Source organism: Nothobranchius furzeri, chromosome 9 (genome assembly GCF_043380555.1).
Source record: "Nothobranchius furzeri strain GRZ-AD chromosome 9, NfurGRZ-RIMD1, whole genome shotgun sequence".
NCBI lineage: Eukaryota > Metazoa > Chordata > Actinopteri > Cyprinodontiformes > Nothobranchiidae > Nothobranchius > Nothobranchius furzeri.
Window position 1 is genome coordinate 34740458 of NC_091749.1, and position 26132 is coordinate 34766589.

The 26132-nt window shown below is 39.5% G+C and overlaps 5 protein-coding genes across 8 annotated transcripts; 1 reads left to right on the forward strand and 4 right to left on the reverse strand.

Annotated features, from left to right (window-relative positions):
- Positions 1-500: 500 nt before the first annotated feature.
- psmb1 (proteasome 20S subunit beta 1) lies at positions 501-3582 on the reverse strand. Its single transcript, XM_015952763.3, has 6 exons — positions 3276-3582; positions 2883-2990; positions 2592-2673; positions 1938-2067; positions 1062-1168; positions 501-982 (listed from the first exon to the last, which is right to left on the reverse strand). Exons 1-6 carry the CDS (start codon positions 3374-3376, stop codon positions 797-799), a joined length of 714 nt encoding a protein of 237 aa, XP_015808249.1. The 5' UTR covers positions 3377-3582; the 3' UTR covers positions 501-796.
- A 535-nt stretch (positions 3583-4117) lies between these two features.
- On the reverse strand, positions 4118-13389 carry phf10 (PHD finger protein 10). The gene is made up of 12 exons (XM_015952753.3): positions 13108-13389; positions 12101-12207; positions 11822-11952; positions 11482-11565; positions 11277-11401; positions 11031-11180; positions 10839-10948; positions 9701-9848; positions 9432-9575; positions 5545-5653; positions 5157-5345; positions 4118-5019 (listed from the first exon to the last, which is right to left on the reverse strand). The coding sequence occupies exons 1-12, from the start codon at positions 13177-13179 to the stop codon at positions 4913-4915; spliced, it is 1476 nt and encodes a 491-aa protein (XP_015808239.1). The 5' UTR covers positions 13180-13389; the 3' UTR covers positions 4118-4912.
- A 310-nt stretch (positions 13390-13699) lies between these two features.
- rab4a (RAB4a, member RAS oncogene family) lies at positions 13700-16661 on the forward strand. Of its 3 annotated transcripts, none has more exons than XM_015952759.3 (8): positions 13700-13851; positions 14511-14591; positions 15002-15116; positions 15291-15353; positions 15432-15586; positions 15702-15797; positions 15884-16027; positions 16221-16661. In XM_015952759.3, the coding sequence occupies exons 1-7, from the start codon at positions 13836-13838 to the stop codon at positions 15997-15999; spliced, it is 642 nt and encodes a 213-aa protein (XP_015808245.3). In that variant the 5' UTR covers positions 13700-13835; the 3' UTR covers positions 16000-16027; positions 16221-16661. The 3 variants fall into 3 exon arrangements, with proteins under 3 accessions (XP_015808245.3, XP_015808246.3, XP_070410903.1); XM_015952760.3 differs by having other exon boundaries at positions 16226-16363; XM_070554802.1 differs by having other exon boundaries at positions 16201-16339.
- A 2344-nt stretch (positions 16662-19005) lies between these two features.
- Positions 19006-21588, reverse strand: ccsapb (centriole, cilia and spindle-associated protein b). 2 transcript variants are annotated; one of them, XM_015952758.3, is made up of 6 exons: positions 21466-21573; positions 20537-20657; positions 20050-20426; positions 19848-19958; positions 19496-19710; positions 19006-19413 (listed from the first exon to the last, which is right to left on the reverse strand). In XM_015952758.3, exons 3-6 carry the CDS (start codon positions 20417-20419, stop codon positions 19231-19233), a joined length of 879 nt encoding a protein of 292 aa, XP_015808244.3. In that variant the 5' UTR covers positions 20420-20426; positions 20537-20657; positions 21466-21573; the 3' UTR covers positions 19006-19230. The 2 variants fall into 2 exon arrangements, with proteins under 2 accessions (XP_015808244.3, XP_015808242.3); XM_015952756.3 differs by lacking the exon at positions 20537-20657 and having other exon boundaries at positions 21466-21588.
- Positions 21589-22253: 665 nt separating this feature from the next.
- Positions 22254-25951, reverse strand: acta1b (actin alpha 1, skeletal muscle b). The gene is made up of 7 exons (XM_015952754.3): positions 25728-25951; positions 24845-24981; positions 24077-24401; positions 23574-23735; positions 23142-23333; positions 22846-23027; positions 22254-22734 (listed from the first exon to the last, which is right to left on the reverse strand). Exons 2-7 carry the CDS (start codon positions 24971-24973, stop codon positions 22591-22593), a joined length of 1134 nt encoding a protein of 377 aa, XP_015808240.1. The 5' UTR covers positions 24974-24981; positions 25728-25951; the 3' UTR covers positions 22254-22590.
- Between the last annotated feature and the right edge of the window lie 181 nt (positions 25952-26132).

Below are 26132 nucleotides of genomic sequence, written 5' to 3' on the forward strand. Positions count from 1 at the left end.
TGAATGTGACGTAGCAGGAACGAGCCAGCTTATGAAATGTAACTGCACTGATTATGCTTTCATCTTTAGAAATGACTCTTCTTGGTCCTAACGAATCGATGCTTTTTGCCTTGTATAACCATCACTGCAGCTGCCACGCTTGTCTGCTTGTTTTGTAACACTCCTGATATTTACCCGTTTTATTTTATACTTTTGAGTCTTTTATATGTGATCAAAGTTCCTGTTGGGGAAAGTGGGTGAGGTTAGTGTTGAATATTTTTTGTTTAGTGAACCTAGAAGTTGTCACAGATTCAGTGAATGAATGTAATTTCACCGGACATTAACATTCATCACTTCATCTCTGTGAGGATTTCCACAGAACCAGAACCACTGTGGTGCAGATGACTCATTAGTGTTTTATTGATGTGACAAAAATAAAGCCATTTATCATGACCGAGCCACAGATTTCTGTTTGATTGCTGTTTTCAGATCAGTGCAGACAAAAGAAACCAGAGCAAAAATCTTTTGTTTATATTTATTAAGAATGTAAAAAGAGAGCTGAGCATACTTCCCTGCAAAAAGAAAAAGAGAGGCGGACTCTAGGTGAGCAATAACCGGGTTTCTCAGAATCGGGCTGAAAGTTGATAGAAATGATGATTCTCTGACAGCAGTTTAATTCAAACTTAAGAGGCGACTTTAATAAACCTCACGATCGACTCCTAAGATGAGAAACTTGATGTATACAGATTAAATCAGCAGAGTGAATGTTAAGCAAAGCCAAGAGGAAACTAATGGATGCTGGAAACATTTCTCCTCCTCAGTCCTTCCTCAGTGGTAGTGTCTGCTCATCAATGCCCTTCTTAGTGATGACGCAGATCCGAAGGGCATCTCCGGTGTAAACATCTCGCTCTGCGGCCGAGATGAAGACATCTTTAACCAGCTGAACCGCCTTTTCCTTAGTCAGAGGAACATGTTGCACACCCTCCATGTTCTTAAATCCGATCTGTGATGGGACATTTTGGAGACAATCAGCCTGTGTCCACAGCGAGGAGGAAGAGGAAAAGAAGGTGTTAGGGACCTACCTGGTTGTCTAGCAACGGTTGTAGCATGGCACTGGCTGATCCTCCAGCCTTGTAGGTGTCTCTCTGGTAGGAACCCACTGGGTCGAAGCTGTACACAGCTCCTTTGCCTGCATTACACATGTTAAATATTAACATTTTTAGACTATTATTGAAAACAGTTTGGGTTAGGGTTACAGTTTATGCTTTAGACTCAATGCATCAATCACAATAATGGCATTGGTGTACTATGAGAAACATTCTAACGTTCTACTAACAAACGAGACAGCTGTTTTAATTCCTATTACTTAATTTAACTTAACAGGTTGCAGGGGCCAAATTCACACCACCAAATGGAAATAATCCTTAAAAAATAAACACAAAAGCTAAAGTCCACCTGTGCAGCTGAAAACTCACCTGTTCAAGCTGGCTTTTGTATGACCTTCTTCACTCTCTCTCCCTACCTATTCCACCTTCCTCAGGATCCACTGATTTCCCTCCTTAAAGATATTTTTAATCATTTTCTAAATTCTTATTTATATTTTTAAATTTTTGTTTTTGTGAAGCATCTCATGATTTCACTATAGAAAAGATCTTTTCTTCTTCTTCTTCTACTTAATCAGTATATTTCTGTAACCAACTGACAAGACAACTCCAAAAACATCTAAGCACTTGCAAACAGAACGTTCAGTCCTTTACAATGTTTTAGGTGTTGGCCAATAAACTAAATAATCTTGCACTTTCACTTGATAATGTGTAGATATAGTAGGTAGGTGTAGAATAAGTGTGGGAACCCCTGCTTTAGACCAAAGGACAAGAGATATTCTTATGTTTGTTTATAGAGCAATTGTATCAGCAGCCCAGATCAGTTAAACACTGGGACATGGTGTCAATACCCACCTTCCTCATCCAGTCCCCCGATAATGTTGTAGACGTAATACGGAAAGAACCTCCTGCCGTACAGGATGGTGGACAGCATGGCTGCAATAGCTCCACTGGTCATGGTCTTGTTGTTTGAGTGTTTGTACATCTGAGAAGGAAAAAAATAGGAACCACTCATTCAAAGTAACAAAACTACTTAGAACTATAACAAGCATAAAAACGGTAATAAGAACTACAATGCAAGGGGTTCATGGATTGGTAAGCTTCATTTGAAAATTCTTGAATTAACTTGTTTTATTATTACAGAAAACAGGTTTTACACCCATGCAGCAAAATGAGCTAAATTCACAGCACTGACATAACATGAAAGAGTTAATGTGTCTCATAAACATTTACTGAGGATGTACACCTTAGCTAAAATTTAATTCAAGCACTTTATAGTAAGTTATCAATATGTTTTTTTTTGTTGCCAAAGACAGATTGAATTCATTTAACCATCTGTGTTGCAGGGTTGTAAATACAAAGGTCAATTTTTCCACCATTGATGCTTTTTAATGTGATGACACAAGGCAGTTTGAGAAGTACATATGAAAAGAAGACAAGCCTTTCCCGATCAAACTTTCATAAAACAGCAGCATCAAATAAAACACGGTGAAACCAGAAGGAGCCCACCTTTAGTCTAGCATCAATTATTTTTGTCAGAGTTAGACAGTCGCCATGGAAACCACTGCAGCCTATGACAGTCGTGTCTGTCCTGAGAGGAAAACAACACATTCAGACGTTAGAATATTATAATACTCCATCCTTCTTGTCCCTAATGTGTTCTGCTGGTGCAGCTTTATAAAATATCAAAGCACAGAAGGCAGCAACTTTAATAAATGTTTTAAGATATTTCAACAGACAGAACTGCTGGTTTGTAGGGCCTTGTCCATCATTTCAGTAGACAAATTACTTTGCACTTACAGCTTGTAGCATTTGGGAGAGTCTCGGCTGTGGATGGAGTAGCCTTCGCTGAGCCTGGTGTCTGATGCTACAATGGCAAAATCATCGCCAGCAACTGCTAGTACAGTTCTGAGGAAATAAGAAAGACGGGTTATTCACATAAAACACAACTTTGATCAGCAAGAACTGCTAGCTAACGAATGTTATTGAGTCGAAACTGAAAGTGTTGCTTTTCACAATGGTGGGGTCAATAGCGAGGAATTAAACCCAATAAAACAATTTAGTACGCATTTTAATATCACATAAACAAATTACATCCGCATACAACCCGTAAAGAAAAGGTTTACGTGGTTAGGACTTCGTCTGTTACTGTTAGCCTGTTAGCTTATCGAAACAGGAATTAGTTCTACTGACCCTCCGTTGAAGGCGTAAGGAGAAAACCTGTGCTCTACTGGGCCAGTATAATGATAATCCTTCATCTTCCCAGGATCTCCAAAAGTCTGAGCCGAAAGCATTTTTGAAACACAAAAGAGGACAAAAACCGTAGATCTAGAAAACTCGCTGTCTCACTGCAATATGGCAGCTTTCTTCTTCTACGGTCACTAACGCTTTTTTTGGAGGGTTTCTGTGAGAACAGCGCCCCCATTAGGCTGTTGGACGTTAAACACACGTGTACTGTAGATGGGTTTTTACAAAACCTCTTCTTGTCTCACTTGCTTAGATATCGATAAGAGCATTAATTCAAGTCACAATCACATTTTCAGTAAAACATTAAGCGTATTAATCGAAAAATATTTTAAGACCTGCAAAACTGTAATTGTAAAAAAAAACATCCACCCACCTTTATTATGTGATAACCAATTAATATCACTTAGTAAATGCTGAGATTCTGAATTGTGAGAGAACAGTTTATGGTTTATCAGTCAGATCAATAAAAGCCATTGACTAGAGATTATCAGAGAACCAAAATAGTTTTCAGCATGCTCGTTACCAAGTTACTTAACAGAAAGGATATTTTTCGGCCTGCAGTGTAAAAATCCTGTTGAACCAGCGGCAGTTTTAAGTAAATGCAAATATAGTCACTCAGGATAAAAATAGAAAAACTGAAAAAAAAAGGAATAAAATACTCTAAAGGTTTGAGCAGTCCAGATCCAGTCACATGAAACCTATATGAATTAGTAACTGTGCCAAATTTCATTTCTTGCTACTGCTCAGCCTCTGAACCAGTGTGTAAACTTAATATCACTGAAGTCAGATTAAAGTAAAGAAGAGCCTTTAAAAGCGTCTTTTATTGGTATAAAAGGAAAAGTATTTCAAAGATCATGACATAAAAAACATTTATCAAATAATTTCATTAACATTAGAAAATAATGCAAAAAACAAATAAATTTAAAACACCACAAGCTAAAATTAAATTCCAACACGTTCACATTGATGTACTAATTTTAGTGTAAATACAAGTGGTTAGTTTTCTAAGCCAAGAGCAGCAAAGAGCTGAAATGTGTTTTTAACATTCAACAGCTTATCTTTGTCACAGGATCTGAAGCATAATAAACCCTTTACTGCTGTGGTATTATAAAATATAATTTCAACAAAAAAAAACCTAACTAAAAATAATAAAATACAAAAAGTAATTTTACATATAAAATAATTTGAAAAATCCTGAAATTTTCAGTAGTACAGGACCAAAAGCACCAGTTGTGTACCTGAAATGATTTCCCAGAGCAAAGTTTTTAAGAGTAAAACATTTTTGAGATAGAAAACGTAAAGTTCATTGGGTTTCTGAAGCAGGAATGTTGTGATAATGATTATGACAAAGTCAGAATTCAACAGAACAGCAAGGCTGATGCCCATCTCATCACATCCGTAAGTTACAAAAACAGGTGAAATGTTGCTGAAGGAGATTCTCAGTCATCCAGGTCATGGTAATGCAAAGGCCAACAGTTTGGTAAAAAGAAATGAAATATTCTCACTTTTAAGTAATTCATCTGTAAAAACATAAATGAATAAAAGCGCCTGTGTTTGGGTTACGGTTAAAGAAGCTTCCATCGTCACATGGGTCCTTTCTGAGCTGACTTTGACTTCTTAGGTGTTTTGGCTCCGCCTTTTTTCCTGGGTGCGGTGAAATTTTTGCCGCAAACGTCACAAATCCAATGACCTGCGTGAAAAAAGGACTTAATAATAAAGAGACAAGAGACTAAGACACTAAATAAAAACAGGAGCGTAAACGTCCCATTCAGAGTGTTGACTCCATATTATTTACTCACTGATTTAGCCCCGCCCCCATCACCTCACCTGTAGGAATTAGGTCCATGCCGACGCAGAAGGTGTGGTATCCCCGGTCACACTTATCACAGAACATCATCTCGTCCTCGTGGTGTGGCTGCTGGCACACGGTGCACGTCTTGCACTCCATGCACTGCCAGCGGTAGGTCTGGATCACGCGCACCAGCTCCTCGCTCATGTCTAAGCAGGACGGGTGGCCTAAAGTTTCAGGACACAAATACGTGTGTTTAAGGAAGCAGAACTTCAGAAAATAAACAAAAATACTTAAGAAGGGACTGCATAAATGTGTGCTGACTTCTAATAAATAAATAATATATCATATAAATAATATATCATAATAAAGGTCCATTACAGCCAGCCATAAACAAACAGGTGGAAATGTTCTTTTAAAACTTACCGCTGTTTTCACATTGGGAGCAGTGAATAAGAGCCTCCGGTTTGCCTTTCCTGTTGGCCTCTTTACCCTTCAGGCAAATGCCACACATAGCACTGGGAATGACCTTAGGCTGCAAGGGCAGAACAATGCTATAAAAACCAGTCACACATCTTAAGAGTCATGGAAATAAAGCAGAAAACAGTCACTTCTGACAGAAAGGATCCTTTGTCCTGACTAATGGGGACACAAGACACCAAATAGGTCCACAAATTAGAACTTCTGCTGCAAGTTTTCCAAACTTAATTTCTTATTAATGTGAGAAATTAAAAGTTGCAATAAAACATAAGTTTAAAGGATGTGAGAGAGGGAAAAGGGGAGAAAGTAGAAAGGTTTCAGGAAGGCTTAAATCAGAACATAACAGAGTTGGGACCTTCCTGGTCTACTGGAGGATTAAATATCTGCTCCTCACATGATTGTTGATTGGGACAAAAGCTGCAACAGACACTAGTGGAAGCTGAACACAACATCAAACACATTTACTATAGAAAACACAGTGGAAAATGTTTGAGCTGCCCCTCTTTTCCTTATATTTTTGTTTAAGTTAGCATACCAGTAATCGGTTTTTAAAATCTAATCTGCTCAATGTCAACGATACTGTTAAATATAACTCAGTGCAAATAATGTATGAAGCGAAAAATCAACTTCTTCCACTGAACTTACAAAAACATTTTAGGGAGAGAGAAGAAGATTATATGCTCAGAGGCCAAAATAACATGAAACAATCATGTGTTCGTACCACACAAATAAGTATGACCATTTCAGTCCGAGGAGTGGTTTGGTGGAATAGCATAGAGGAAAACATACAAAAATGTAAAACTGCTGTACAATTCAAAAAATTATATAGAGGAAAACTTTTGGAAAATTACTAATTTGCTAATGAATTATGATAGACATTAAAGACTTGGTAAAGCAAAGTCAATAAGATCTAATCTAGAATTTGGATTTTTTAAGATGTTAAAGTATAAGTGTTTATATGATTTCTTGCTAATGTAAAAATTTAAGTTTTGCCTATTGATTTTGTTTATGACGTACGTGTAGAGATGTTTATTTGGATTTTGGAAATGGAAAGATGTTGAGGGATAGGGCAATGAAAAGCCTTGAGCTTCTCCCGATTCCCCTTTAAGGACCAAAGAGGAATCTCTAAATCCTCTAAATAAGAAATTTTTATTTTGTATTTGATTTTAATTTGTTTGAATGGTCTGAAGTGAATAAATTAATTAATTAAAAAATAAGTTGTCAAACAACTCAAAAATTCAGGCATGACAGGCTCCCAAACTCAAAAGATGATCCAGTGTGTCAGCACGTAAGAAAATAACTCTATTGAAGTGTCTTTGCTATAAAAAAGATAATATTTTTTATGCTTCTAAAACATCAACAGACATCAAATATAATTTGCATAAAGGTCATTTTGAAAAATTATAGAAAAAACTTTTCTTTAAAAAATGATACCAGAACAGTCACACCACCACTTTTGTGTGAAACAGAAAATGTGTAATCCATAAAACTGAATCCAGTTGTTTCATGTGTTTTATTCTAAATGAATTGACTTAGACAGGAAATATTGCACATCACGCATATTTAGCAAAGAGAACTAACTTTCTAAAAACAGTCACTTCGAGCCATGTTAGCTTTAGAGTGGAGTCGTGTTGCTAGCCCCTAACATGCTCTGCAGAGATGTACTTTATAACCTTTTACTGGCTGACTAAACACACTCAATGCCATTTATCAGATCCTAACAAAACACAGCTGCAGAGGCAGTTCGCCACGCATCTAACCAGTTCTTTTGTCAGTCTATTTTGTTCAGTTTTTGTTCATGAACGGTTCTGAACTACTCCGAAGGAGGCGACCAGCTCCACTGCATGTGCTGAATATAGCCACCGCACCCGAGCAAAATTAATGCTTATAATCCAGCAGCCGCACAACCAAATTAAAGTTTCATCGTCACATTTGATTTTTGTTACAAAAACATGAAGATGAATCAAACCTCTAAACCCCAAAAAGGTGGGTGACACCATAAACTTTCATGAGGATGAAACAGATTTACAAAATATGAGATTATACTTGATTTCTATATACTAATATATATATATATATATATATATATATATATATATATATATATATATATATATATATATATATATATATATATATATCTTCAAACATGGAATTTCAAAAAGATCTACCTCCTTTTGATGTCGTCACACGTTGATTAATTTGAGCGTTTCGTTTCAAGGCTCCACCAAACAAACACCTGAAAATGGTCGGGGTAATTTTAGACACCCTGGTATTTATAACCAGATTCTAGAAAAGGACCATCCCCATACGACAAACAGACAAAGATCCAACACACATCTTTAATGCTAATTTACACTTTAGGTCAGGGCTACTAACCCTGGCCCTCTGAGGCCACTACCTGCATGTTTTCTGTTTCCCTGCACCAACAACAGCTAAAGCATGCAGGGTCGTGGCCCCCAGAACCAGGATCGAATCCTATAGATGTGATAAAAACAAACAATATAAAAAGTGCACAGTGGATTGCGTTAACAAACATGGCGGTAAGAGTGCCTAAAGTTTTTATTTTCAAATAAAAACCAAACACGTTAGCAGAACAGTTGTTTCACCAAAATAACCTTAAATGGAACTCCGACTAATAAGACGTTAAGGCTTCTCAGAATAACATCAGGATGTTGAAATCTCATGATGTACTCTCCCACTGTTTACGCTGTAATGCATTGTGGGTAGTAGTGTTGTAAAATGGTCTTTGGACTACACAGTAAAATAAACTTTACTTTGGTCTGAACCTGAACGCAGCATCAAGAGTAGTATAAACACCAAGAAAATCAGGAAGAAGGTGGAGAATTACAGAGCTGAGAAGAAGTCATGAGGGTTTTAACAAAAGATAGAAACACACACACACACACACACACACACACACACACACACACGCACACACACACACATGCACACAAAGAAAAACCCACTGCCCAAACCTGAACCGGACTCTGCGAACGTTGTTTATTGCTTTTGTTGCCTTCGAGCAACAACCAGATGTGTCACCGGGTTAAAACCTCAGAAACACATTTTATCTTTCCATCGACTCAGAATGCCTTGCACACACAATAGCGCCAAATATATTACAACCATTACGTTTGTGAAGCAATTATAATAATTTTAGGAGGCTATAATAAGGACAGCATGTTCAGCCTGTAGGTCTTAGTGGTCGGGGTCTCATTTAAATCATTAAGATTGAAGTGCTTCTAAACTTTAAATAGTTAAATTCCTTCAAAGCTAACAATAACAGCTAATACCAACCACAAAAAGTATGTGGTTTATATTTTCTTTAAAATAATAACAACAAAACTTTCTATTTATATTTCAAAAGCAAAATTAGCAGCCAAAACATCCACGTCCTTGTCTTGAAAGTATCTTTTTTTGACAAGTGAGGACACACGAGAGGTATGTTGAAGACAACTGGAGAAAAAAAATCTGAAAAGTTCAAAAGTTGTCTTCACTGAAAAACACGCAAAGTGAAAGTGCAGCAAAAATAGAAACACGTGAACTGTTCCTTTAAATTCTTCTTATTGCTCACAGTCTGGTAAAGAGAGGGGGCAAAACGTAAAAAAAATAAAGCCATGATTAACCAAAACTCCTGTGTGTGTGAGTCGGTGCGGATCGGGATATCCCAGCTGAACAACTGTAGAGGCCGCACAACAAAGTGGAGACAGCTAGGGAGGGGGGTGGGAATGGATGGATTAAGGAAGTGGTAGTAGCAGAAAGAGGAGGGAGGGGGTAGAAAAGTGCTGCTGCTGTTGTTGGAGAAGAGTTCAGGTGGTTTTGTCCTCTACCTTGTACCCAGGGGTGGCTTTGTAGGAGGAAGAATGGCGTTGGTCTTTGCCTGGCATTGATGTCCTGTCTTTGACTTTGGACTTGTGGCCTCCTCCTCCTCCCTCCTGGCTCTCCATATCTGATGTGTTACCTGAGGAGCTGTCCTGCAGTTTAAAACAGACAGGTGGAAATATTTCTAAAGTGGTCTGTATTTGCACACGTGTTGTTTATCAAAGCTCAGCCATGAATTGCACTTTTCCATGCAAATATCCTCTGATCACAATCTTACAGACGAGTTCTTGTTCTTCTTTACATCCTTGCCGTCCTCAGCATCATCTGAGTCAGGCTCAGAGTCCAGAGCTGGGAGCTCTGGGTCCAGTGGAGGCTCAAACAGAGCTGTGTTCAAGGGCAGATAACGAAGCTCGTTGGGAGAGTACCTGTCATAAACAAAAATAAATAAATAAATAAAAACACAATGTAACCAAGCAAAAAGCCATGAAAATATTAATATTTTAGGCAACTGGCTGAATATTTTTCTCTAGCAGAATTGGGATTTTTATTTATTTCACTCTGCAGTGATGTACTGAATAAATGCATAATAACAAATATTAAAATTAGGAGTGGGACTAATTAATAAGAGGCTTAGTAATTAAATAATTTTGATTAATCACATTTTAATTATTCAAGATCTAAAATTTTATCACTCTCAACCAATGTTTTTAATAAAAAGAATGTCAGTGAGGCACAGACACTCACACACACTCACACACACACACACACACACACACACACACACACACACACACACACTTTAATTAGTATATTTCTGTAACTGCAAGGTCTATTTCATTACTTTGGCTTCTTTATAAAGGTAACCACTGTGGGATTTGTTGGGATGTGTTAATATTAGTAGTGTGGTATTGATGAAGTGTAAATGGACATGGAACATTGTAAATGTGTACTGAACCAGACACTAGGTGGCAGCAGAGCACTGCTAATATATTTAAAGGCATCTTAGCCTTCAGGTGAGGGTCAGATGGTGTATGCTTGTCCCTCCGGCTGTAATAAAGTTCATTCTTTTCCCTTTCTTTTCTTCACGAAGAGCGATTTTTCATTATTCATTTAATTGTAGTTTTAGTTGTGTTTTGAGCACGTAAAAATGGTTTCTATAGTCTTGTAGCCCAGGCTCTGCAGTTTTGTTAAGAGGTGCAGCTTGATAGTTATTGATGCATAAATTGTGATGCTAAAACATTTCCAGCCCTCAGTTGGGGAATGCACAGGATCAAAGGGTTACATTTGTAACACGTTATTTCAAAGCAGTGGATCTACAGTAAAATTACAGTAGAACACACAAAGAACATATAATAAAATAAAAAATAAAGGAACATTCAAAGTATTTTTAAAATGTTGTTTTGTATGAAATGTACCTTTTGTAATAATCTTGGAACTGTCCTGGAATGAGAGCAACAGGATAAGGTCCTGTTCTGGTCAGCTCCGGAGCCAACACCTTGAATCTGCCTTGTGGCACCTGAATAATCTAGGATCAAAATAAGACATAAATCTTAAAACACAGCTGGTTAGCGCTGTGTCATTGTTGAATGTTTGATGTTGTATTTTACATGAGTCTGGAGGTCAAAGTACGCTCTCCGCTCCTCCATTCGCTCCCTGTTGAAGTTACTGTTGAACTCTGCAGCTTTTTTCGCTGCCTCCTTTATGTACTCAGGAACTTTACTTGCCTCCACCTTCTGAGGGTTCTGCTGCTGCATTTGCTAAAACATGACAGAAAACAATACAAGAATTAAGACCATTTTAAAAAATATTTATCAAAGCAACCATACCAGACATCCTGTTTATTCCTCACTTACAGAGTACTCTTTAGCTATTCTCTGTCGCTCCCTTTCCTGCAGAATGACTGAATACTCTGAGTGTTTGGTGGGATACTCTTTTATCATTAGATCGATCACTTCATCACTCCGCAGAGCTGTGAGGCCTGCAGACATGAATGCAGCAGGATAAAAAAATGAAGTGAGACTAAGTGTGCATGTAAAGTTAAGAGATATTATTCCTTACCCAGAGTGCATTGTGTCTCCGTGATGACATTCTGCTCACGAAGATAGAGCTTCTCCTTGTGGGACAAGTCTCTCCTTTCCATGTCTAAAAAAATCATAGATAAGAAATAAACTAAATCATAATAAAAAAAAATGAGTGCAGCTTCATAAAAATAGATCTAACATGGAGTCTGAGCCACTTTGCCCCTTGTTTATATAATCAAAAAGCACAATAGCTCCTCTACAACAGCTTATCACAAATATTATTTTGAAGTTTTACTTGAACAAATGCATTCATACAAAATCATTTTGAAAAAAGGAACAGAATTCCAGCTTGAACACAAGGATCCTCTCAGCCTCACCAGGATACTTCCTCTTGAATGACGTCACTCCCAGATACTCGCTGACCTGCTCCTGCAGCATGTAATATTCTCCTGTTTCATCAGCAGGCCACTTGTACTCCGTCAGGTTTTCTGCTGGGAAATATGTTGGCCTGAACAAAAAAAAAAATCCACTTTAGGAATAAAATTGCACATTCTAGAGTACAACACCTGGGAAAGTTTGACAAGTAAAGTGTGTTTTAAATTTAACAATATTGTGTAAAACATGACGGTAAAAACTAGATTAAAGCACCCTCTTACCCAAGCTCTTGATTGAAGGTATCGCAACTTCGAGAGCTGTCCCCCGAACCCATTCTCCTTCTCTTAGGTTGGCTGCCATCATTGGACACTTCCTCTATTACATCCTCCTAAAAACAGGAAAAAAGCTCTTCATTAAAATAAAAAAAAAAAACATGCTGAATGTTTTTATCTTTATCAAAAGTTCTAATTTATTTCAACTTTTGCTGCTTTTTACACATTTTCTGCCCAGTCATGTAACAGCAGAATAAGAGGTGATTAAATATTTAAAAAATTGTCAGGTTTCAAGAGATGTATACATCAGGTAAACTATTCCTGAAAGTCACAGTGCTTAAGAAATATAAATCTATCCTGGAAAAACCTGACAAAGGACCATGAAAGTAGTTGTTTACAAAAGACTTGAGTGTTTCCTCTGTACCCAAATCAGTGAAAATGAATGGAGGGCAACCAAAACCTGAAATGCAATACAGCTGCATCATCAACTTTAGAGGCATTAACCTCTAGAATAATAGGGTTCAAACCCTCTGGCTTGAGCATCACTTCTAAAAAATGAAAGTTTATAGAAACTACTGTACATATTAGACAAGACCATTTCCCTGACAAGGTAGGATTAAAAGACTCGTGTGTTGTTTGCCAGTTCAGGGTTACTTCATACATTTTTTATTTTAAATGAGCCACTGCAAAACATGATTTATGAGTGATATAATAATTCATTACCTGTAAACAACTCACGTGTACAAAACGTGTTATTTTAGGAAAAACAAGTATAAGTTTCATTAGATATAAAATAAAAGTAGAACTTAAAATAGAGAAATTAGCAAATAATGCATTTTGAGGTTACGTTTCGTTTTTATACGAGTCAAATTACACAGGCGACTTTTCAACAACTGAAAGGTAAATTGAATAAACTGAGCACACATGAAAACAAAGAATGGACGCTAATACGGCTAACGGGGTCATTCGTGGACACAGGCTGAAGCATGAAGCAGTTTAAGGAGTGTGAATGTCACCTTTAAAGATTGCGCTCCTGGGGTGGCAGGATTACTATCGCAAGGTGGTCTAATGGGGAGCACAGTAGCCATATTTCGACAAAATAATGTTCCGCAGCTAGGCTAGTTCACTAGCTTGAGTCTGCGTTTCTTCTTCTATGGTAAAGCCTTCGGTTTAGAAAGCGAACTCTCCTGGCCTGGATCGGTGATAGAGGTGAAAAACGTTTTACTTTTAAATACCAAATATTCCGATCATGTATTAAAATCATGTGAAATCGGTTTTGGTCCTTTAACGCAAGGTTATCACAGCAGAACAATTTTTAAAATAGTTGTCTAGCTGCAGTCAGCCAATCACAGTGACCACTACTGCCGCCTACTGGTCAATACTTGCACGTATAATCCTTCAAGTTGACAACAATAATAAGTAATATATCTGGTCACTAATTATTACAATGTGGATGTTTCTTATTTGTGATTATTTTTTACATCTATAATAAATCATGATTTTAACGTTTCTGGAGACTTAATAACAGCTCCATAGTGAGGCGAAAACTATATAGTGCATCACAGTGTCGGTCATGGAAGGACTTTTACTTTGAAAGGAAGAACCTACGGGAAGTCGGAAGGAAAAATCAGCTGGAATGCACGGAAATTATCACTGGTGTATTCCTTTACTGAGCTAGCTGTGCATCTGTCAACTTTTATTCCTCCCTTCATTTTGCTTTTGGAATCAAACCGCCACATTGGCGATGTCGGAGTCTTACGGTAAGGAGTCTGCTTTAAACCGAGGCAACAGTTAACGGGTGCCTTCTGGTAGTCAGTGGTAAAGACGAGGCAGGTGTGCCCAGAAGGCGTTTTCTCATCGCAAAAAGATAGCCGACAGGCTAACCGTTTCACCACTCAAGGCTTCTGGCCTTAAAGCAGAGCTGTCAGTCAACTCAGATCATACATCTGGGTTTGATGTAGCTTTTCACACTGAATGTAACGGAGCTTTTGGGATTCTAATCAGAAGAACCGCTAGATACCAGGTAGGGGTAAAGAGGAGGACAGGGCTGGCATAAATTTGAGGCTGAACTGTTCAACTTTTTAAATAAATAACCATTTAATGCTCTCTTTATGTGTATATTTTACATTTGGATCATTCTAAATCTCACAGTAAAATATTATTGCAGCATACAAAATGAGTTGTTTACACCATAAACACAATGAACAAACCTGTGGTTAGTAAGCAGGTGTCCCTGCCTTTATAAACAAACCATCAGGTATTCATGTGTAATATATATCAGCTGGTTTATATCTCAGTTATAAAATAATCTTGATTCAAATAAGATTAGGATTAAGATGAGCTAGTGCCTATGAATGCCACATTAAGAGGGTCAAGCTGAGCTTATGTCTATTAAATGATTGTATTGTTCCCCTTGTAGATTTCCTGTTTAAATTCCTGGTAATTGGGAATGCTGGGACAGGAAAATCCTGTCTGCTGCACCAGTTCATAGAGAAAAGATGTAAGTTCTCTATTATTTCCACTTCTTTCACATTTTTTTTTTTGTGATTGATCATCTAAATGCCTGGCTAATTATTCAGGTTGATCATTTATTGTTTTGAGAAAAATCCACATTGGCTGTGTTTTATTTAGTGTTGGTGTAGTTTGTATGGAACAGTGGTTTTGATTTCTAAATTTAGATTTAATTTGCATTAGGCGGACTACACACTCACTCACGCACACATACTGTACAACAGGTCTGCTCGTGTAAAGTGACTAACATTGCATAACAGTACTTAAATGTCTGTTACATTTCTGAACATTTAGAATAAATCTCACACATTTGACACTTGTACAGAATAATTCTCTAGTTTTGTTTCTAATCCTGATTTATACATCCATTTTTTTCATCTATCCATTTATTGTTTCCAGTTAAAGATGAATCCAACCACACGATCGGAGTGGAGTTTGGCTCTAAGATCATCAGTGTGGTCAACAAAACAGTCAAACTGCAGATCTGGGACACAGCAGGACAAGAACGCTTTAGGTAGGGCAAAATCCCATCATTACTACATGTGGTATTTCATTTTTATAACAACTTCTGTACAAAATTAACCTTTTTTTGAATTGCTGATATCTTAAGTGAAGTATGTAGCATTTTTGTCTCGTTTGTGCATTGCTGGTGGCAAATTTAGCTCTACGGAAACTGTGTGTGTCTCAGGTCTGTGACCAGGAGCTACTACAGAGGCGCAGCGGGGGCCCTGCTTGTCTACGACATCACCAGGTATCACAGAACTCGGCTTTAGTTGTTGGTTTTCTAACTGTGCTCCAGACTTTAATCCGTGTCTGTCGCCGGCTGCAGTCGTGAAACGTACAACGCTCTGACCACGTGGCTGAGCGATGCCAGGATGTTAGCCAGTCAAAACATTGTCATCATCCTCTGCGGCAACAAGAAGGACCTGGATGCTGACAGGGAGGTCACGTTCCTGGAGGCGTCGCGCTTCGCTCAGGAGAACGGTGAGATCCACCAGAAGCGCCTCTGTTTCTTTGCCTTTTTCGAGCCACACACTGATTGTTTTTTTCTACAAAGAACTGTCAGTTGCTTCTGCTCTAATCAAAACATGTCTGTTAGAGCTGATGTTCCTGGAGACCAGCGCTCTCACGGGGGAGAACGTTGAAGAGGCTTTTGTCCAGTGCGCTCGGAAGATCCTCAACAAGATAGAATCAGGTAGGAGCTTGCTTAATAACCCTAAAAAGCTATTCCAGATCCCCTTTAGGTGCTCATCTGTTCACTGATCATATCTCGGGTTTTAGGAGAATTGGACCCAGAAAGGATGGGGTCAGGTATCCAGTATGGCGACGCCGCGTTACGACAGCTTCGTTCTCCTCGCCGCGCTCAGCCACAGGGCACACAGGAGTGTGGCTGCTAAGGGGCCTCGTGCATCTCACGCAGTCAAGGTACAGGAAAAAAATGTGAAGCGTTGGATGGTTTAGAGCCGTGCTCGATGGTCTCAGCAACATCTCTGACGTGATGTTTTTGTTACATAACAGAAACATCAAAAGTTGCATCTTTTATTGAAAAGTATTTGCTTTTTTATTATGTTGCTTTAAATTTCTTTATGTAATGACAGGGTTTTTTTTTTTTTTGAAGAGAAGAAGAAGAAGGACCATGGAGGACCAGACAGTGTTGGGTTCAGGTTGCTGTGCTGGTGACCCCTCCCTGACCTTTGCACGGACCCTTCAGAGCCTTTGTTATCACGTGTGCATGAGCAGAGAGCCGAGAAGACCTACGCCCAACTTCACAAGAACTTGAATCTCCATGGTAACCACAAACTCATCCGTCTCTGGCTCTACTGGACCACATTGTCCCTGACCAGGATGCCTAACCCTAGCCTGCATTATTATTATTATTACTACTTCTGTAATAGTTGTTCCTGTTTGTTTTCCAGACTCACGGGAAGTATCTACATTTGAGTTTGGATTACACATAATTTAACAGGATCATTTTAACATTTAGGATATTGACGGGTGGATTTTAGGGATTTTGATGGAGCCAAACCTGCTTACCTACATTAAAACATGAAGGCTTCCTGCTCTGGCTTGACTCTTAATGCACCAAGGCGAACCTCAGCATGCCAACAAATCCACAAAATTCTCATACCACACCTTTCACCTTTCCTTTTTACACTTTTAGTCTTTCTACATCCACCTGCTCTTAAATACTGCACACTTCCCTGGTTTAAACGTCCACTGCTCCTCCTCCTGCCAGCCCCTCCACCCTGCTTTTACTGTACAGAGTGTATTTCTGTAAATAGAGACTTCGACGCATGATTTCCCAAACAGAATATCAGAGTATTTCGTTATAAGGAGATATTACATGTTTATTTAAGTAGATATTTAGCATCTTCTGCATCGCGCCACTGTATAATTAACATGTTAAGCTGCAATACACTGGCTAATTGTAATCGGTATAAACGGGCCGCACTATTGCAGAATTTGTGTGTTTGTACTTGTGTGGATTTTACAATAGCAGCAGATACTGGGAACCCAGCAAAAGCCATTTAATTTTGGGATTCACCACATATTTATCCAAAGGATTATGACATGACTGACCCTCTTCTTGTAATTGTTGCCTGTTTACATGACAGACTGTTGCCACCTGTGGCGGATACTAACCAATCACATTTAGAGTTTTAGCTGCTTTAAAATCTGGTTTCAGGCCTTTTTGATACCAAGATCTGAATTTGGTTTGATGTAGAACTCAGTCTTGTACAGTTTCTTTAAATTTATTGGAGTTTTCTTCTCTCTACAGCGTTGGACACAAAACTTTTAAATTGCAAACAATTTAAACAAAAACGGTTTCACATTAGAATGTTGAGTGTTTGGTATTTCCTCGTTTTACGTCCAGTTGTGTCAGATTTATGTTTTTGCTGTTCATTATATTGTAGAGTCCTAATTTATTGTTTATGATAAAAGGCATATGTTTTTTAAATAAAAACAACAAATCAAGCATTGTTTTTTTTTGTCAAACAGAAATAGAAACACTTAAATTAAATTAGGACTTTAGTCACAAACTCTGCTCGACACAGTAAATGCCGCGCTAGCTAAAGATCTCAGTTTGAAAATGGTAAAATGCTTTATTGTAAACACAAAAGGTGATTTCGAAACTCCTGATGTACAGAAATATGTAAGTAACCATTTTAAAAGTTTAGTCTGAACTCAAGTAAAACCTCTTCACAGTATAAACATCCTCACTCCAAAGCCCTCATTAAACATAAACATAAACAATTATTTAACCAAGTTTGTTTTTCCTCCCACAGATAATCAGAGATCCCTGCTCTTTAACGTAAGTCCGGCTCAAACGCAGCTTTTAAACTAAATATTGCACAAAATATAACTTCGGGCCACTTAAACAACAAATTACAAAACTTATGTAACCAAATACTGAAAAGAATGTGACCACAAATAAAATGAATACAAGTTGGAATATAAAACCTTTTTGGCAAAAATATTCACAAAGTAAACATTGAAATAAAAAAGTAGCTATTTATGGCACTTAGCAGACTTAATAACTATTACTGTAACTACATCTAACATTTCATGGTCTACACTGTTCAGAAAATAATCCAATTATGCAAAACAAACAAAAATCTTGAATCAGTATTTATACGAATGTCTGGTGTTAATTTCAACATAAATCCAATAAAGACTAGAATAATGCTTCTAGGCAGGTTTTTTTGGTACAAATATTTAAAATGAATAACATTTAAAGACAAAAGATTTGGTCCAAAATGGTAAATTATTTTTTTTTTTTTTCAGTATTTATAATTTAAATAATCAGCTGCCTGTTGATGTTTTTTATTTGTTTGGTTTTAAAGCTTTATCTGTAATTTGCCTCAACAATAATAATTATATTCTCTGGAATTAATTTAACTGATTTGTAATTCAGTTTAAATGCAGTGTTTTATGTACAAACTATCTCACCTGTGCTGCTTATTTAAAACGAAATCAGAGTCCACAGTCACCCAAAGACTTAAAAAACACCTGACTGAGTCTAACAAGTCAGAATATGTCAAAGTATTTAAACGCTCATAGGAAAAACACAATCAAAACACGACTGATTCTGTAACATCAACCATTTTCCACCTAAAGCATAAACACATCATCACTGTGGTCCACCTGAACATCTAAAAGCTCTAAAACCACAAATACAGCAGAAAACATCTAAACACAATTCATAGCTGAATCAAAGGTTTCCTTAGACCAGAATAACACAATATTTGGGAATAAATACATTCTTAATTTACAAAAAATTTTGTTTTTGTGTACATTCATTATTGATTATTCATTTCAGGATTTTACTAAAGCAAGGCTCAATTACTGGAATGTTTTTAAAGGGACTACATCCAAGCATGGCTGTAAGATTATTTAAGAACTATGTATGCTCAGCTAAAATCTTTTTTTATGACAAAATTAGCTTTAATCATAAAGTTGCTAGAAACATTATTTCAATATTATGTTCAAACTTGTATAAAAGTCCTTCTGTGGTCCATAAATGTAATGTTTTTATTTAAAATATGATCAAATTGGCTTGCGTCCGGTTAATAAACCTTTACACTTTGATTGTTCAAAGGGAATAACCCTGGTGAGCAGCAGCTGTCCTAACGGGTGCGAGCAGAGAAACAGCGCATGTACTCTGTGAGCCAGGGGTTAAACTCGGGCTGAACCAGCTTCCTGACTTTGCTCGGGTCAGCTGACTTAGCTCTCCTCTGCTCCGTTCGCTGGCTCTGGATCTGACGCTCCACCTCCCGTCTGGTTTTTGCACGCAGAGCCGACTCATGAATCTAACAATAAATAAATAAATAAATAACACTATGTTATAATTCAGATCGCAATGATGCATTCAACCACAACTAAAATGTTTACCTCTGAGGTGGAAGCTGCAGGACAGACGTTGTAAGTCTTCCTGTCTGAGATGTCTGCATCCTTTTCTCCGCATCCATACAAAGCAAAAGGATGCCGGCTCTCCTTTGTGTCCTCTCTGGGCTGCTGTAGTGGAGAAGACCTCACTTGCTGCAAATGGTGAGTTTGTTTTGTGGATCTGGAAGGTTTTGTCTTCTGTGATGGAGGACCTCCCGTGTCTTTCACAATAAATTACAAAAGAAAAAAATGTATGATGAGAAGAAAAAGAAAAGATTAGTTAACGCTTAAAAAGCTGACGTGACTGAATTATTAAAATTCAAATAAAATCGAACACATTTGACCTATGCTGAATTACCTCTGTCTCTGAGAGGGTGTGTTGACCATTTACTGGCTCTGCTGCAGACTTTCTGCTGCTCTTCCTCCCCCTCCAGTACATTTGACCCCCTGGTACCATCAGGATGCAACCCTATGAAGACATACAATCACATGCTTCATCAGTTTAGTATGCAGCCAACCCAGTAGTTTTTAGTCCTCTTATTTAATTCTCTCACACTTACCATGGACTGCAGAACCATTCTCGTCTTCATGTTGAAGAGAAAGTCTTGCTACAGCCTCTGTGGTTCTGGTTTGCTGGTCCTGCATCTGCTGAATGTCCCTTCTTGGCTCTTCACACTCCTCCAGCTGAATTTCTGCTCCTTCCCTACTGGCTTTAGTTCCGATTCGATTTTTACTGGGAGAAGGGGGACTGTGTCCTCCTGAGTCCGAGTCTGTGTCCGAGCCACTCCAGAACCAGGGGTTGTGTGTGTGCTCCAGGAGCCTGCGGGTCAACCTATACGCCAGCATCTCCTCATAACATTTGTGGTACGTGTCCCATTTGGGGTCTTTGAATTTCTTCATGTACTCTGATCGAACCCTCCTTGTCACCATCTTGAAACTTAGAAGAAAAAAAAACGATAAAAAGTGGAAAAACTATGTTTTAAATGGCTTTTCTCCCCAAAACAGTTAATTCATTTGCGAACGAAGTCCTTAAAGTCACCGTCTCACCGCCAGACGTTTAAAACATATCGTGAATGCGGGTCCAACCAATAGCAGGACGATGTTCTCCAAAACCCCGCCCACAACCTAACCACAGGGTCCACTCCTTTACAATTAGCCGGTGCGACAACTTAAGTGAAAAATGAGAGAAAAGGATGAGGAGAAAACATTTATTTTGTTCAGCATATCTACTAAGTGTATCGATTAAATTTGGACGTAAGATTCGAAATTAATTCATGTTCAAACCATTAGCTGGATATAAGCAGATATTTTGTTATGAATGAAGTACAAGCTCCGCTCATCCTGCTAGGCGCAATGTCAGCCGAGTAATAAATGGTGTAACGCCAGAGTTTAGCTCGCTAGTTGGACCAGAAATGAAAACCAGCACCAGGTTTAAGAGTAAATATAAAGAAGAACATCTATGTTACCAACTACAATGGTATTTAATCGCGAAATCATCCCCTGGTAACCCCTAACAGAAATTTCCTGTTCAGGATTACGTCACCGCCACCCGCTCCTGTGATTGGATACTCGACTGTTAAATACTCCAAATTAAAATCTGTCGCATTCACCATAAATATGCTCAGTAACGCCTACAGCTTAAAACAGTAACAGGCAACACCGTGTTTTTGCATTTAAACACGTGGATTTTAATGATAGGCTAACCCATAGAAAGCGCCATCATGGCGCTCAGAATAAGCTCATTATCAACACCTGCTAGTTGTTATGCGCATTAGAGTCGTGCTACATATGATTGTTTGGCGCTTTACGAACAAAAATATTGAAACACGGAGGAACGATTCGATTATTAACGCCTGCCAGTACTCTGTGTCGGGGCACAATCTCCCTGACGATGGACTTAAACAGCAGTTGAACGGCTTGACGGGGAGAATTAATGTCTGCTCTGGTCTAATTTTGTGTACAGTAGATATACTTACACTGGGCTCGGATTTCACGGAAACAGAGCGGGGCAGATGGCACTTCACGGCGCTGCTGCAGGCTGCGTCCTCTTGAGCGTAGCTCCGCCCGCCTGGACCGCCTGGAGACGTTCTTAAAAAGCCAAACACACCCCCAGCAGCAGGTGGCCTGAGCTGAGGTGTCAAGAATTGCGGCTGCTCTATCATAATGATTTACATTAGAGGGGAAAATACTTGATGAGTGATTCGGTAAATTATTGGTAATGGATAAATTTGATGTAACTGCTTCTGAATAATAATAATAAAGCCATTATAAGACAGAAAAGGGTATTGATGTTGTTTCAACCCAGCATGCGACCCGGTGTTCATATAAGGCAAGACTGGGAAGCACTCCCACTGGACACAAGGTATTACTTTTGGCTAAAAATGGTCTAGGGGTCGTGAAGGGGCATGTGGCAGGGCCCAGAGCTCGGTGTCTGGTGTCCAATGATCCGGGCGGTTCAAAAAGCAGCAGTTGCTGCCCGTGCGCATTCCTTCCAAGTCATATTCTGGCTAAAAATGTCTCCTCCAGCTGAAAGGATGGATCACCATGTGGTCTTAAATATTCGCCTCAGCATCTTAGAACCAGGGATTTTATGACTGTGTTGTTAAAATTGAGGTTTTTTTAATTTGTGTTTGGTTGTTGTTTGACTCTTTCTTTGTTTCCTGTTTAATCCCTAGATTTATCACTTCATTTGTTTCCTGCAGGAAACGGTGAATGAGTGATTCCCATCCTCCCTCTAACAGAAAACTGAGGCGCAGGGGCAAAATTACCAAATAATGGACTTTAATAAATTATCAATATGTATATACACTTACATTCACATGTGTTGGGCAACATGTTGTTATTTTTTTATTAATTTTTTTTGTTGGATGCATGGTTCAGTGGTTGTTTTCACAGCCTTTCTCCGTGCAACACAGACAACAGACAGCTATAAAATATGCAGATTTTAGAAGAATAAAAAATTGCATATGAACGTCAACAGCGCAGGCAGACAGTCCATTGACAGCAGATTGTTGCTGTGCCGCAGATGTGTATTTCTCTCCTCTTTGCTTGATCTCCAAAAGGCTGGTTGCAAAATTAATGGAGAAGCTAAGGTGGAGGATTTAGAAGCACTTCCTGTGGACAATGCTGGGACCGGCCTCGTCGTACTCCTGCTTGGAGATCCACATCTGCTGGAAGGTGGACAGGGAAGCCAGGATGGAGCCACCGATCCAGACGGAGTACTTCCTCTCAGGTGGAGCAATGATCTAAAGAAGGAGTAGAAGGGCTGATTAAGCTGTGCGTAATTGCTATCCAATGCGTAAAATAGTAAAAAAGTTAAAGTGGTTTTAGTTTTTTCATGTTTTGTTTAAGTTTACCTTGATCTTCATGGTGCTGGGGGCCAGAGCAGTGATCTCCTTCTGCATACGGTCAGCAATACCAGGGTACATGGTGGTACCACCAGAGAGCACATTGTTGGCGTACAGATCCTTACGGATGTCAATGTCGCACTTCATGATGCTGTTGTAGGCGGTCTCATGAATGCCAGCAGACTCCATACCTAGTCAGATGAGAGCGTCAAGTGTTAGAGGAAGCGCAGCCAGCTTGGCACAAAGTCCCATGTGCATAATCACTTGTGATAATGAGACAAAAAAAAAGGAATATTCTGAAGTACCAATGAAGGAAGGCTGGAAGAGGGTCTCGGGGCAACGGAACCTCTCGTTACCGATGGTGATGACCTGACCGTCGGGAAGCTCGTAGCTCTTCTCCAGGGAGGAGGAGGAGGCAGCGGTGGCCATCTCGTTCTCGAAGTCCAGAGCCACATAGCACAGCTTCTCCTTGATGTCGCGCACGATCTCACGCTCAGCTGTGGTTGGACAATTGGGAGAGTTATTCTTCGGAGTGCAAAGAAGCTGAGATCACAGCGCGTAAAACGCACTATTTGTCGGTAATCGCATAGTTTAATAACAAAGTTGTAGCTTCAAAAAAGGCTGTCATTGAGTCAAAATAGTTCCAATTAATTGCAAAGTTAACAAAAATACTTTATAGACTCAGTTTTTTAAATTCTGCGTAAAAATGTTTTTGTATGGCTGAACTAGTTTCTCACCAGTGGTCACGAAAGAGTAGCCACGCTCAGTCAGGATCTTCATCAAGTAGTCGGTCAGATCGCGACCAGCCAGGTCCAGACGCATGATGGCGTGGGGCAGGGCGTAACCCTCATAGACTGGGACGTTGTGAGTCACACCATCACCAGCATCCAGCACAATACCTGAGGAGAGATAATGATGCGCGTTAGCAAAGTCCCTACGACGAAAATCTAAAATTGTACAGTGTGGTGTGGCTGAATAAAGAATTTTAAGCAATAACTTTACTGCTAAAATGTGCGTGAACGCGTCAAAAAAAGCTGTTCGCTGCGTAAATGCTGTGCGTAAAATAACTTCGATTAGATAATAACCGTATCAGCTCCCGTTTCAAATGTTTTTCTTTTTTGTTTTGTGTGTTTTTAAATGATTTTCAGATATTTCTGCCATAGTAAGTGTGATTTTGTGTTGTTTTGTGTTCTTTCAGGTAACTGTGTGTGAGGTGGTGGTCTGTTGTTGTCAGTCTCACCAGTGGTACGGCCGGAGGCGTACAGGGACAGCACAGCCTGGATGGCAACATACATGGCGGGGACGTTGAAGGTCTCGAACATGATCTGGGTCATCTTCTCCCTGTTGGCCTTGGGGTTCAGAGGGGCCTCAGTGAGCAGGGTTGGGTGCTCCTCGGGGGCCACTCTCAGCTCGTTGTAGAAGGTGTGGTGCCAGATCTTCTCCATGTCGTCCCAGTTGGTGATGATGCCGTGCTCAATGGGGTACTTCAGAGTCAGGATACCCCTCTTGCTCTGGGCCTCGTCTCCCACGTAGGAGTCCTTCTGACCCATACCGACCATGACACCCTAAGAGAGAAGATGGCAAATGAAAGGTCAGTCGTGGGAGTCTGCGTGGCGGCATGATATTTTTCTGGCCAGATTAAAGACTGGACATAGTGACCATTGCGTAAACGTGCCAAATAGCAGCATGCGTCACAGGGGCAGACAGAGAAACTGCATGAACCTGTCACTTCACCTGTGACCAATTTAGTCTCAAAGAAATAAGAGCAACATCGCTCTTTAAGGAACCATCACTACATGGCTCAAGTTTGGGGATTTTTTAGGACTTAAAACGGAAATTTACAATTGAGTTCAAGATTCAATTGAGTACAATTCATTTTGGGGAAAGTTTTGTTCAAATATTATCAAATTTATCTGGCCTTCAAGCTTTCTCAATTTGAGCTATTTCAACTAATTTTTTTTGTTGGTATTGCAGTTCAATCATTTAGATGTTTTTCTCCAGTATTTACCTGGTGACGGGGGCGGCCAACGATGGATGGGAACACGGCCCTGGGGGCATCGTCTCCTGCGAAGCCAGCCTTCACCAGGCCGGAGCCGTTGTCGCACACAAGGGCGGTAGTCTCATCGTCGTCACACATGATGGCTTCTGTGAAGAAGGAGAGAAAAAATATGTAGATTTCAGCGCAATAAAATCATATCTAAGATATTATGTAAAACACACCAAAACACGCAAAACGTGTTTTTATTTTCCTAAATTTTGTTTGTCCAAAACTAGATTTTCTAATTTGAGGATAAAGTTACTCAAAATAATTAGAACATTAGGAAAACATGAGCCAGCTCCGGTGGTTTGCGCAAAACTTGCCCAAGACGCACCGACATCAGACTATTACTCATGATTTAAAGTCTAAACTTACCGTTAGTATATGTTTTATCTGATCAAACAATGTTCAATTATCTACCCAAACGTCAATTAAAAAATCATGAGATCCATATTAAGAGGTTTGCACCCAAACCTCTGCACATTTTAAGCAAAATACGCACATAATGTCTAAATGTTTTCCTCGAGAGCCAAATTTTCAGGGATTTTTTTCCTCTGAGAAGGTTTTAAAATTTAGCAGATCAAATTGAGTTTTTAGTACAGTTTCCAGGTAACTGATGCAATGTTTGCAAATACACAGTTAAATAAGAGTTTGCCATTTACTTTATAGGTCTAAGCAAGTAATAGCTCCTCATGTGTCCTAAGGTCCATCCACCGGTAAGGTGACCAAGCTGTATCTCATTCTAAACTCCCTGTCTCTCTCCTCCAGTGGAGGCTCCGCTACTCCTCTATCCCCGGTGTCCCATCCTGGATGAGCGGCTTCAGGAGTTCGCAGGTCCTTGCAGGGATCTTACCTTAGGTGTTTAGTCTGCGGCTCGGAGAGAACGACCCAACCAGTGCTGCTGCTGAACCAGCTGAAGTTCTCCCTGCCGCCTGTCCTGCTTTTATACCCACCTTCTACCATTCACAAACCTCAGCACTGGCCCCCATCCCGGCCCTCTGCCATATTAGGATGCTGTGACAGGCAGAGGCAGAGGAGTGGGGTGTGGGGGGTGCGGCGTGGAGGCGCGCCCCTCGGTGACAGAGAAAGTTCCATCATTCAGGCTTCAGGAAGGGGATCAGAAGTGACGCTGCGCGCCCCCCGCGAGGAGATAGCGCGCGCCATATATGGATCTGTCGCTTTGACCTCCCATCGAGCCCCGCGGACCCACCTAGACGGCCGTATAAGGAGCGCGCGGTCCACTGAGGGGTTTCTAGGG